This window comes from Lottia gigantea (genome assembly GCF_000327385.1).
Source record: "Lottia gigantea unplaced genomic scaffold LOTGIsca_173, whole genome shotgun sequence".
Taxonomy (NCBI): domain Eukaryota; kingdom Metazoa; phylum Mollusca; class Gastropoda; family Lottiidae; genus Lottia; species Lottia gigantea.
The window spans coordinates 59937-73770 of record NW_008708187.1 but is presented as its reverse complement, the minus strand read 5'-3'; the positions used below and the strand labels follow the sequence as shown (position 1 = coordinate 73770).

At 37.9% G+C, this 13834-nt stretch overlaps 3 protein-coding genes across 3 annotated transcripts; all 3 read left to right on the top strand.

Moving 5' to 3' along the window:
- Positions 1-1824: 1824 nt before the first annotated feature.
- On the top strand, positions 1825-2907 carry LOTGIDRAFT_142007 (hypothetical protein; the record flags this gene model as incomplete). The annotated part of the gene is made up of 1 exon (XM_009051882.1): positions 1825-2907. The coding sequence occupies one exon, from the start codon at positions 1825-1827 to the stop codon at positions 2905-2907; it is 1083 nt and encodes a 360-aa protein (XP_009050130.1).
- Positions 2908-6514: 3607 nt separating this feature from the next.
- LOTGIDRAFT_173811 (hypothetical protein) lies at positions 6515-8911 on the top strand (the record flags this gene model as incomplete). Its single annotated transcript, XM_009051881.1, has 3 exons — positions 6515-6577; positions 6868-7032; positions 7238-8911. 3 exons carry the CDS (start codon positions 6515-6517, stop codon positions 8909-8911), a joined length of 1902 nt encoding a protein of 633 aa, XP_009050129.1.
- Positions 8912-10213: 1302 nt separating this feature from the next.
- On the top strand, positions 10214-12491 carry LOTGIDRAFT_238821 (hypothetical protein). Its single transcript, XM_009051880.1, has 4 exons — positions 10214-10795; positions 11130-11508; positions 11714-11889; positions 12105-12491. Exons 1-4 carry the CDS (start codon positions 10222-10224, stop codon positions 12308-12310), a joined length of 1335 nt encoding a protein of 444 aa, XP_009050128.1. The 5' UTR covers positions 10214-10221; the 3' UTR covers positions 12311-12491.
- Positions 12492-13834: the final 1343 nt, after the last annotated feature.

The following is a 13834-nucleotide window of genomic DNA, read 5'->3' as shown; positions in this document are numbered from 1 at the left end:
AATTTGTTAGTATTCTCCATACGAGCTGCAACGATTCGTCGCGATGCGACATGCATTTTGCACCGTTTTTAGAGAATATATCCTTGCTAAAATCGGAACGCACTTGTATTAAAAGGTACATACCAGATATTAAAGTACATTTTGCTTTGTCAAAAAGTATTTCAAAAGTACACGGGTATGCATCTTTAATGTAAATGTAGCTTTATATCACATATTCTATATCTCTGGGCAATGTAAGCGGGAAGATACTTAAAGTGCAAACCAAATAAATACGGAAATGCCGCTTTAATATCGTACCATTTCAAATGTCGAATGGTTAACTGTATGGACGTTATCTCTTGACCTTTTGTACACAGCTTGCCCTTCTTTTACTTAATGTTATTAACCAAATTCATATAATTATAATCAGATATCATTTTTTTTTCTAATATTTCGTCTCCATTGAAATCTAACAAGTTTTCTACCACATTCTAGTTCTTAACAGATTCTTCTAGATTTTTAACAAATCAAAGCATTTCACGTAAGACCCGTTTTTTTTATAAGAATGACGAAGCATCAAAATATTCCACACGTCAAAATAAACTACATGTCAAAATATAATGTCAAAATAAGCCACGTCAAATTCAGCCACAAGTCAAAATATTCCACACGTCAAAATAAACCGCATGTCATAATATAATGTCAAAATAAGCCATCAAATAGGCTACGTATCAAAACAGACCTTTGTCAAAACAAGCCACGTCAAATTCAGCCACAAGTCAAAATATTCCACACGTCAAAATAAACCGCATGTCATAATATAATGTCAAAATAAGCCATCAAATAGGCTACGTATCAAAACAGACCTTTGTCAAAATAAGCCACGTCAATTTCAGCCACAAGTCAAAATATTCCACACGTCAAAATAAACTACATGTCATAATATAATGTCAAAATAAGCCATCAAATAGGCTACGTATCAAAACAGACCTTTGTCAAAATAAGCCACGTCAATTTCAACCACAAGTCAAAATATTCCACATGATCTAAAAAGGTAAAGGTTTTTCATCTTGAATCACAAAACTAAACTGGTGCATAAACTGGATTTAACAAAAACAAAAAACATTTTATTTCTATCTATCACAGTGTAGTTTTATATCAAAACCAAACCCTTAAACAAAACATGTTTACGAAAGAAACGAGAAGGACGTAAAACTCCATTCCATGTCAGGAGTTCACTGCTTCATATCAACCCAAGTTTTATTTATCCTTCTAGAAAAAATCGCAGACGACTTTACACTGGTTGGAACTGGTAAAAGTGGGTTGAATCTGCTTTGTTTACCCATTACCCGAATTATGGTAGAACCATTAGCGAGTTCTACTCAACATCATTCATTAGCTATATTCCGTACCTCAAGTCTCAAGGTTAAAAATACGAGATTATTTCTCGTCAATGAAGTGTGATGTAACTCAAGTTAAGTCAGTGGCAATGGCCGTGTTGTTAGTCGTAACAGTCCTTCACGTGAAACTTGATTAACTTTGTATTTTGGTGGGTATTGCTGGCAGTATATACTGCATGTACTATTACATTTTCAGAATATTATCCCACGACCAATGCTTTTAATCTAACCATAGCTCACAGTGGCCAATGAAGCCATTGGTGGGCCTATTTCCACAATCAAACAATCTTCGGAGGCAAGCCACAAGCCACATCCACCCACAGATCAAGATAACCTCCTTGACCAACAATTCTAAATATAACCCTTTTTCTTTTTCAGGAAGAGCAAAACTTTGATCAGGATGTCTTTCTGTTCAACCAAACTTCTACGACCTTTGTCAACCTTAATGAAAGCGGCAGAAGTAGGCCTACCAATTTTTAAAAGACGAATTCCCGCCATTTCCACAAAATGCAGCTTGTGGGACGCTTCAACCAGTGTTACGTCATCTACCAACAGAACGTTTCACACTACCAGCGTAGCTGCTCTTAATCAACCGTTACACCCCGAAACTCTACCACGACCAGGAGGAATCGCAACCATGATGCGTCTGCCGTACCAAACTAAAGCGGACGGTCTTGATGCATGCTTTGTCGGAGTACCATTAGATATCGGAACAGGCTACAAATCCGGAACCCGGTTGGGTCCACGTCACATCCGGATTGAATCCGTTGTTCTCCGGGCGTTTAACTGCAGTACAGGCGCGGCTCCGTTCGATTCGTTACAAGTAGCTGATATAGGCGACTTAAAGTTGTCCATGTACAATATCGAAGAAGCCGTAGTGGATATCGAACGTCAAATACAAGTGATCGTTGATACCGGCTGTATACCGCTCATCATGGGCGGAGATCATACCATCACGTATCCGATTCTTAAAGCGATCAAAAACAAGCATGGTCCGGTCGGATTGGTAATGGTGGACGCTCATCCAGACACTTCCGATTCCATAGATGGACACAAAATAGTTCATTCGACACCAATCCGTCGTGCGTTAGAGGACGGATGCTTGATTCCTAACAAAGTAGTGCAAATCGGTCTCCGCGGAGGTGGATATTCGCCTGACAACTTCCTGTGGGGCAAACGTCAGGGATTTAAAGTAGTACGCGCGGAAGAATGTTGGCACAAGTCCCTACAACCCCTGATGGAAGAAGTTCGCGAACTCATGGGAGATTCCCCTGTCTATTTCACCTTTGACATCGATGGCCTTGACCCCGCAGTTGCCCCTGGCACCGGAGTCTTGGAACATGGCGGATTAACAGCAGTTCAAGGTCTGGAAATTGTCCGAGGTTGCAAGGGTATGAATTTAGTCGGCGCAGACGTGACAGAAATTTACCCACAATACGATCAATGCGGTCGCACGTGTCATCTCGGCGCTGATCTACTTTACGAAATGTTGTGCGTTCTTCCCGGCGTTGAGTACCACGATTTGTAAACCGTGGTTCCCGTATTTTTGATTGAAATAATATTATGCATTATGGCACGGGTTATTTGGTATATACCTATCCCCCTGGGCCAACTCATCCATTCATAATCTACCTACAATGGATACAAGAAAACTAGTCGGATCTGTAGACTAGTGACGCAATGAGAATTGACTATGCGTCTATATATATATACATATATGCCAAAGCATAAAAATGAGATGGGTGCAGGAATCGAACGCACCCTTAATCATTATATAATTCCGATGTGTATTTTGTACTTCATCTGAATAAAACAGTTCCAGATTGTTCGCTTCCTTTATTTTTTATGGGTAACTTCAACTTCACCCATTCGCGATCTGACAACCATCTTCTTCAAGACACGGCGTTTCTTGTCTTTTCTTTCCATATGTAAAGAATATCAAGAAATAAGAAGATGGTGGTGGCGGGGATCCAACTTGAACCCCTTCCCCCTAGAAATGCCATTGTTGTTGGAAATCGAAATAGAAAGGGGGAAATGCAGTACAACATGTTCATTAGATTCAATTAACCCCCTATGCCCGACTCCGCCAAACGAATTGATCATTTTGAACAGTGTTACATAAATCACAAATCATAGGGTTAATCTCCATAGATTTATTGCTATATTGATTTTTCTGTATCGATCTGTCTTGTTCGCTTTGTCCTAGATCTAATAATCGACAAGAGCCAAGATTTTGACTTCCTGTATCGCATCAATATCGCCAGAGATTGACTTACAAGAAACAGAGTTTTACGTCTTACTTTTTTCTGCTTCTGAGATGAGTAACACTATGCGATGTGCAATAAGGGAAAAGACTCTTTAAGTACACAAGCTATTGCACCAACGTTTCGATATGCAAACTGTGTAGGTTAACGCCATGGTCCCAGAAAGATGTCCCTCATTGCCAACTGCATGGCATTTGTCCAATTAGAACTCCACTACATTATCATAGGCAATTATTTTTCCAAATGAGTAAACTTTAAGATTTGTAACACAAGCCCAGGGGGTTAACGTTATACAATCACCTTTCTCTATATAGATAGGGGTTAAAGGGCCGAAACACTTTGCCATCGTTTCTTCAACATGTTTAAAAACTATTACACTTTTTTACCATGTTTCACTTTAGCAGGTAAACCTCATATAATGTATTAAGATTAACAAATATTATGATATCACGCGATGTCCAAACCGTCCTATCAACACACATGCACGTAGCTTTGTTTTGTAAATATGCACACACAAGAAATTTGTGAATACTAAATTAGAACTCCTCTCATATGAAAATTCACATGAAGCTATTTGGGTAAAGTGAACCACAAGCTTATCTCTGTATCCTATTTCAAATCTGACACTGTCTCTTTAAATGACAATCCCACATTTAATGACCATAAAAGACGCAGCCTAATTAAAAGACTTGATGATATAAAAACATGAATATAAACTAAGATTTGGTTATTCATTCAACGACTTGGTGTTAAGTATCTTGTCTTGAAAATGTCAACAGTGCTGAAGCAAAACAACGATGTTTACAGTCAAAATTGAATGACAAAATTGTTCTTTCGCATTCATTCGCAGATTTGATGAGTAAAGCCAAAAGTGTACGACGAATGGATTCATCAGCCGATTGGTAGGTATTAAATTTTCTCGATGATGGTTAAAAAACATGACACAAACGTGAAAACATTGGATGCGTTATTGCCGTTGTTAGCTGTTAGCTGGTAAGAGTTTTGTTGTTGTTGGCTGATGTTGTGTTGTTGTTGCAGTTGTAAACTGGTAGTAATTGTGTATTGGTGTCTGTGTTGTTGTCTATTAGATGTTAAATAATCGAAACAATCAGTATTATCATTTCTCTAAGAATGATAACCTTTTTAAAGAAGGCGATCGTGTTGTTGGTATTGGTGGTAACGCTGTTGCTAATGCTGTTTTTATATAGGAGGTGGTTTACCCTTTGATGTAGTTATCATATATGGATGTGTTGTTGTTATTGATGGTAACACTGTTGCTTGTGTATTTTATTGTATAGGAGGTGGCTTTGCTGTTGTTGCAGTTGTCTTTGATGTGGCCGCGGGCGATTTTGTTGTTGCTGGTTAATTCTAATACACTTTTGTTTCTTAGTTGTTGATATTTCGATGCTGCTGCAGTGTTAATATCTGTTTTCCTCCTGTTATTATTGTTATTTTGTTATTGTTTTGTTATGATTGTTGATGTTTTGATAACAGTCTATTCCTGACTCAAGGTGATTCAATATTGTTATATGATGAAGTAATGGCTTAACACTGATGAGTTAAATGCTATTTATTTAAGTTGGGGTCCCACCTGGAGTGTCTATAGACTATACATCGTGTGTATACAGGCCTCTCATATTACTCGCTGGTAATTAGACGTTTATTTGATATCCGTTAACCCTTCGTCTTTCAAATAAACACAAAGCTAACAAGTTAATAAATATCAGATACGGTGGTCCAAAAAGATTGACTGTGAATCGTTTTGTTTTGAATGAAGTTTGTGTACGAATTTAAGTGCCCTTATATTTTGGAATATTAATAATAAAAGCACGGTCAAAACTGAATTATCGCGACAAAAAAACACCTAGCCGTGTACAAAGGGAGAAAGCAATTACAGACAATTTTTGTAAAAAACACATATCGAACGGGAAAACGGAAGTTATGCACACACAGTTTAGAAAACTGCTTTTGAGTTCCGTAGTAGCATATACGTACAATTACGATTTGTGATTTTTTTGGAACCACCCAATCTTTAATGAATAATATTATAACCCAATTGCATTATTTTTTATTTTTAAATAGAACGAAGCCTTACAAGGTTAAATTAACTACAAAAACTTAGTGATAACTCATAATATTGGTATAACATTATTATAAATACATAGAGCCTAATGAACGAGTGGTGGTGGTCTGAAGGGTTGGAGAGTGATAGTACATTGTGATAGCAAATAGTTGTGATAAATGTGATAAGAATTGTGATAAATGGCACTGTAATACGTGAAATTACGTTGACGGTATGAGGCCACAAAGCAGTAGGAAAATATAGCAATTGTAAATAGTATATGCCGGATACAAGAAATGTTATTGTGATAAAATTTGTGATAAATCTATGGGAATTGTGAGTAATATAATTCGTGTAGCTGTATGTGATAAGAATTAAGATTCGTGATATCATTGTAATAATATATTGTAATGGAGTCGTCAATACGGTGATAGTCCAGAAAGTTGTGATAACCTTAATATGATAAAAAAAAATCTTTGTAATAAGAGAAAGGACAATACTATATCGTGATAATACAGAAATAAATATTGTGATATCCGGGGATTGTGATAGTGTCAACTATTGTGATAGCTTAGAGGAGGTTTGACGGTAATGGTATAACAAACATTTAAAATATTGTGATACATAGAAATTGTGATAGTGATAACCAGGAAAATGTTGACGTTTTCGTGATTATTCAGATGACATATTGTGATATCCAGATAAAGAAATACTACAAAAATAATCACAATTGATTACTCACAAACATAGAACAGGCTACATATCGTGATAATCAGAAATTGTGATAGTTTTCGTGATAACCATAAATAATGTCGACAGTGATCGGATTAGAAGATTTAATCCAGCATATAAATATTGTGTACCCAAACAGAGTGAGTATGAAAATCAATCCATTTGACTTCTTAGCTATGAAATTCAAACCTCGGGCTAATCTAATAATAATTCATTGATTTCTCAAGGGTGTTACGAGTCTGCTCGTATTTCAACCCTTAATAACAAAGTTCACATTCAGAATGGTCAGCATAAAGCATGACAACCTTTGATGCTATGGGGCCAATAGAACACAGTAAAATGATAAATTCTGTCAGATCTGGTTTTTTGTTGAACTTTGACCCAATAGCATCAAATTTGTATCATTATTGAAAATATCCCTATTTTACAGCTAGAGAGACTCAGCGACGAGAGTTCAGAAGAATGTCCAAACCATGATGGTATGACATCACTTTCCAGAAGTCAGGTGATGCCATTGAATTTGACCGACATCAAAAAAGAACAAAGACGATTGGCTGCTTTAATGGATATCAAATCACGTGATCCTCTTTTTGGGGTAAGTTTTTTTTGAATGAGTTTCATGCCCGACAATGCTACTGAAATTTTGCCTGGACAGCGGATCAACGATCACGACTTTAGTCTGTGTACATCGTCTTATGGACAAAAGTGGTGGGCATTCAGTCTTTTAGGGTCCCATACTGAAAGCTCCAGTCTTGGTCACTCTTTGGACAATGGTTGTTTTATGTCTTGGTGTCTTTCAGGTGCCAAAGCCTCAGGTTCGCCAGGTTCATCCAGCTCCAAAGAAAAGATGCATCATCTGCAGCTTGCCGAAAGTGGACCGCAAATCGTTCAGCAGAGGAAGTTTTGGACCATGGGCGGGAATAGCGATACCTCGGATCCCAGAAACTGAGATCTATAATGTTGACGATACTGAAGATGACAGAAATCCAGATGGTTGTCAACACCGATATTCGGATGGAGCGGAGCTATTCGGGAACTACTCATCGAACTCTTTCCAATTGCCGACCTTAGAGGCGGAGATCATTTTGGACGAGACGTCGATGCGTCTTACGAAGGACAGATTCAAGCTGCCTCCCATCTTTGACGCTTCTTCGAGTTCTCCTGATCGCGGGCAGCTGCTCGCCTTATCCAGTGACAAGACGTTCTTCAATACGACACCCAGGGGAATTAACTATGATACGTATAGCGGAGCCTTCAGTGGATCCACACGTTCGTCTTTCTTGTCAAGGATCCAGGAATCCGCAACTCCCCTTCAAAGTCGAACGGAACGACGTCAACCCGTCAGGCGTAACACTATCTCTGAGAGTGACTTACCTACGAGGGGCTTTACCGACGAGAAACGGAGCAGAGATCGACGGAGGCGAGTCAGTACCCAGTCCATGGAGAGTGTAGATATTCCAAGTTCAGCTACGTTGCGGTACCATCACCGTCAGCCAAGCGATTTACTTCCGGTTCCGCTTAACACACCGGACACGCAGCTCTCAGAGCAGAACTATAATGACTTTACCTACTCTAAAAGAGAGCTCACTTTCGAATTCGTCCGAGATGGATCGTCTGTTTATTCAAGGGACACAACTCAAATAGAGACACCAGACGACGTTTGGTCTCGAGTTCAGTCGGCATCCTGGTGTAAATGTTCTAACGTGGACTTTTCAAAGACGAGGTGCTCCGAATGTTTGAAAATCGGTGGACATCAACGTTGGTGCATTTCAAAGCTTGGGTTGTGTCCGGCTTGTGGTAAGGTGGTGAAGACGTCGATGAGTGTCGTTGGAGAGCGGCGTGTCAGCAGATCACCTACGTTTACATTTACCAGGGAGCGATCTAATCGGTCGCCGCCTTTCAGTCCGCGGAGAGAAGCGATGGATCACGGAGCAGATACTACTTCCGGTCCGCATCACGCTGCAAGGTCCAAACCACCGAGTGCGGAACTGAAGGTTCGATTTTCCGGCACTGACCAAGTTCGACCGATCTCGCCACTCGAGTCTAGAACATTTGAAGTAGAAAATGAAGATGAAGATGATGATGCGGACACGCAGGCAGTGGTTATGGAAGAAAGCCTCGCACATAACCCGAAATCCAAAAGACAAAAACCTAAACCATCACCACGACCATCTCATCCGCCAGACATCCACAAACATGCTTACGAACTAGCTCTATCGGACTCTCGCGTTCTCAAACACAAAAAGGAAAAAGATTTTGAAAAGACTTTCACTAATTCTTTGACCAATTCCCTATTTTCGTACTTTCCAAAATGGCGGCGTCCACAGTCAAAATCTATCCCACCGGAAGCTATCGGGTTAAGAGATCCGGACAAACAAAATGGCGGTAAAATTAAAGTGAAAAAGGGAATGAAACACATTTTGGGGAAAATTAAAATTGAGGACTATTATGGAAGAGGCAAGAAGTCGAAATGAAAATAAATTTTTAGATATCTTTTTTGTTGTTTGTTGAAATTTTTAGGAAGAGTCTTTCTCAACATTTTGTCCGGTTAAATTAGATGTCATTAGGTTAGGTCAAAAGGTTATTTTGACGAATGTTCAAGAGTCCAGTCGTTAGACCCTACTCTGAAGTGGTTATACTAAAAATAAAATGTAATAAAAAAGACGAAACGAAAGTTAATTTTAATTAATAAGTAGAAATTTGTAAAGAACACACACAAAAAGTGCAGACCACTAGCATGTGAATAATGTTTCATCACCTAGAGTCAATTAGAGTTCGCTGTATATTTTGATTTTGATAAGATAACACGGTTCTTAAGTTTAAATCAACAATGCCGTAAACTTTTGACTTGTAGAAATAGAAATATGTAGCCTATCTTTAAAAGGGATACGGTCGTAGAAATATTCGCTTAACCAAGTGTTTTATGGACTGAATTTAAGGCATCTGTATCACTTAAAAACATTCTTCAAATCTGACGACGGGTTCTTGTACAATAAAATCATCCATCAAAATGACGACTAAATTAAGAGTTTTTGAAATTCGAAAATTCTTCCATGACGTCGTTATGAAGCCATCCGTAATTACGCTTTCGCGTCCACATTGTATATTCATTCAATTGTATCGGTTGCAGTATTTTAAGTCTATTACGGATACGGATCCGGATAACTAGATAGAACTCTATCAGCCGATAACAGAAGGATTTGTCGACTAGATACCTTCAAAACTGCACTAAGAGAAAGGGTAAGAAAGATTGAATACAGACTTAAGAAGTCGTCTATCATCATCCGAGTAAATACAGATCTGGGTGTATGCAATATATTGAAAACATATCTTACATCCTAAAAAAAGGGTGGGGGAGGAGGTTGTTGTCGATTTGAGCAACCGGATTCTTCGACCAGCTGTCGCAAATGCTTGCGTATACTCGATAGAATACTAGTGCAAAGAATAATAGGCAGATGGTTCAAAGGTTAGACAATGAAAAGACTCATAAACTCGTAGACCACGATGCGGATCACCATGAAGTATACACCAGTCAGCATATATTTATGCAAATGAAGGCGAAGAAATCTCAGTAGCAGACGACAAAACAAAACCCACGTGATTCCTAAAAAAAAAATGGGTGTTCTTGAAATAACCAATCGCCGTTGAAAATCATTAGATATATTTTTCTTAAAAGATAGCAGGGGGGAAATATTTTAGAGGGTGGTCCACGCGATATTTTTCTGAATTGTGCGTCTTAGTGCAGTGTACTTATAATATTTCTAGTGATATAAACCGGTTTGCAATGGCAAAAGGCATGATAGGAACTCTAACGCTCTTGGTCCTCTTTGCGCCATTCGAGCACTTGGCCAAAGAAAGTCCAAACAGAAAGGTCGAAGTCCAAAGAAGTTTTCTTGAAGATACTTTGCCTCAGAATTTCTTTGACGGGGCTAAGAAACAAAGATCTGAGGGATCAATAGAAGATAAGGAGGCTCTGAAAACACCAATAAGTGCAAATCCCAGCAGAAACGGCAAGAAAATGAGAAGCAATCCGGCGGATCACGGTGCAAAACAGCTACCACGAAAGGTCAGAAAAGAGGGACAAAATGGCCCCCGAAGTGTCGGCAAGAAGATCACAGATAGACAAAAAGCTCCTCCAAACTTGTCTGAAAAGCACATAGCTACCAATCTACAGGCCTTTAAAACGTTTATGAGGATTAAACTTGAACTGGAAGGTGTTAAAGAAGAAGACATCCCTCGTCACTTTAAACTACCACCTCTCTTGGATCTGGAGGGAACTCAAGCTGATGATGGAAGACCTGTATCCCTGGATGGATTCCATGCTAAACCTAATACAGCTTATGTTTGGGCCACGGACGGTAAGTCTCTCATCTTTTCTCAATTTTTTTTATCAAATTAGTTCATAATTTTGATTTGAATTTATTTAATTTACGTTTAATAAATTATAAAATTGTATTTAAATTACTAAATTTTGTATTTAAATTACTAAATTTTTTGTATTTAGATTACTAAATTTTGTATTTAAATTACTAAATTTTGTATTTTAATTACTAAATATTGTATTTAAATTACTAAATTACTAAATTTTGTATTTTAATTACTAAATTTTCTTACTAAATTGTATTTAATTTACTAAATTGCATGCATCACATGAATATAAAATTTAAAAAACTTCATTTGATTTATTTCCAGTGATCGCCAACTGCTCTGATACCTTCGACTACGCATGCCTGGGATTTGAATCCTTAAACCACTTGTCAGAAAAGGCCTTTATCAAATCAGCGAAACTCTGGCTTCGCGGAGTCTCAAAATCCAAGATCAAGCTAAAATTGTACAGTTTGAAGAAAACCAAATCCACCAAAAACACGAATACCAAAATCTTGGGGAAAAAGCATTTCCTGACACATTTTAGCCTAAGCGAGAGTCGGATGGGTTTGGATGTGACGAAAGTCGTCAAAAAATGGATAGACAAGCCGAAATACAACCATGGACTAGGTTTGGTAGTCAAGATCAAAGGTGACCAAGCCCTTGTGCATAATCACCCAGACTTATTCAAGAGCAAGGACTATACGTAAGTAAAATTTTGTGACCAGGGGACAATAACTTAAAGGGATATGCCCGTTTCTTTGATTGGCTGATGGAGCTCGGTTTTTTACCCGTATCGCTTCTCAACTTCTTATTCTTATAGATTGAAAAAAAAAAAAAAAAAAAAACAATAATAATAAAATAACTAAAAAAAACTAGGTACACCATTCAGAAATCCGTTTTATTTCCAGACCCTTCTTGGAGCTTACTTTATTTCCAATTCCAAAGACAGATAGGAATCCAGCCTGTACATCAAATGAAAGTAGATGCTGCCGAAATGTGGTGAAAATTAAAGCTCAAGATATATTTCCTCAGATTATCGCCCCTGACGAATTTGAACTGACGTTTTGCTCTGGCTCATGCGACGGTAAGTCACCTTTTTCTTATAGTATTAAACGGGGGTTGGGGGTTATAATAATATCTAAAGGGTGGTGCGATAGTGACGTCATCAAACGTTTGGTTTAAGGCTGAATTGCAAGAACCACAGATGTCTGATTAAAAATGGGAATGGTGCAAATCGTTGCCTCATACACGCAAAAAACCACAATTTATTTACAATATTGGTTTATTTTTTCGTTGCAGATCCCATGATTTCCCCTGTCAACAATTATACCCGTATGATTCAAAGTTTCCGATGGCGCACAGGCGACGAACTACTGCGCAATGCCATACACTTCTGTTGTGCGCCGATTGCGTTCAGAGCGCAATCCATCCTACTATACAAGGCTGGTAACATTATCAAATATGATATACCCGATTTGATACCCACTGCATGTGGATGCATTTAATTCAAATTTCGTTTCATTTTCTACTATGGGTTACTTCACTTATTCAAAATTTGATAACGTCCTTTAAAATTCAAATAACAACCGAAGTCATTCATGAAGTATGAACGAAATATATTTTTTCAATCACATTGTACCATTTGTCATTACTTTTGTAATTGTTCGCATTAAATTTTGCTCTTTGATTTGTCTACTCTTTCTTGATTGATTTTGATTGACATTGCAGTACATATATTCATGACAGATTTTTGTCGAGGGATATTTTACGATACACTACCTGTAGAATAAACCTTTTTTTAATCAAAGTTCGACCTACCTCCATCGTTGTTTTAACCATAGTAAAAATACAGTTGAAGGGAAGCAACTCTTTCATTGTTGTACAGACCACAGTTAATTTCTCTCATGTTCGTCACTGCAATAGTCTTCATTTCCAAGAACCAAACAAATGTTAACTGCCTACATGTAGACTCTCTGAAAGTATGGGAAATTTTCGGTTATTATATGCTTCAAAAGTACGTCTCGCTAAAAAATAATAGGCCTAAGCATGCTTTTTTAAATAGGATTTTCATGAAAACCTCTTCAGCAGGTTCTCGACGAATAAAACCCACCCCTGGCCCTACCTCTGGCCCTACCCCAGCCTTTTCGGACAGCGTCCATCCCCAAAAATGTGTGGGTAGTCGGTTTGCAGAATGTCACACAAAAAAATAAAGATTATTCCGAAAAGAAATAGAAAACCTACATCAAGCATGTTCAAATAATGGGCATATTGTTTTGATATAGCGTGAACTTTTTTATCTTCTTCACAGAAGATCGTCAAAATATGATTTAAGGGAAACAACATAAATCCAGACCACAATCAATTTCTATATTTTTTTTTACACCAAGCAAGTAAGCTTTTATATGTAAATGATACGTAATTGAACCTGGGTTGCCACTTGATTTTACACCCGAATAGGTGTTTGAAGATGCAGTGTGCAATGAGGGAAATTTTGCGGAGACAACGGCATTAACTAAGCTATTCTAATTTTACTTCCAATCGTCGAAAGGTTTACATTTGATTGTAGGAAAATTATATTTAGGTTGACAAAATGTGGCGAATTTCTTGTGATGTGGGATTTCTGACGTCACCAAACCTTAATTATGTTTTGTTAGAAGATAAGAATTGAAAATACTTAGAAATAACAAATTAAATTGTAACCCATACCAAACTTAGCTGTCCTGATGAGGATTGTGTATCTAAAACATACGTCAGTCAGTAGCGTTAGATGATCTCAAGTTACTTAGATTTGAATCGTGAGTCCTCGTATTGTAGAATATTCCCTTTGTTGATTTCGTGCTCCTGTTCGGTGCTTTTACGACTACGAGCTCAATTGTGAAAGTTAGCCCTTTGTCCAAGTCTAACTGATGAAGGTTGTGTATCCGAAACACGCATCGTTAGCGGGAGATGAGCTCAGATCAATTAAAAGCAATGGGTTCTCCATTCTACTGCCGAAATATTAGCTGGGGGCAAATTAAAGAATTAACTGT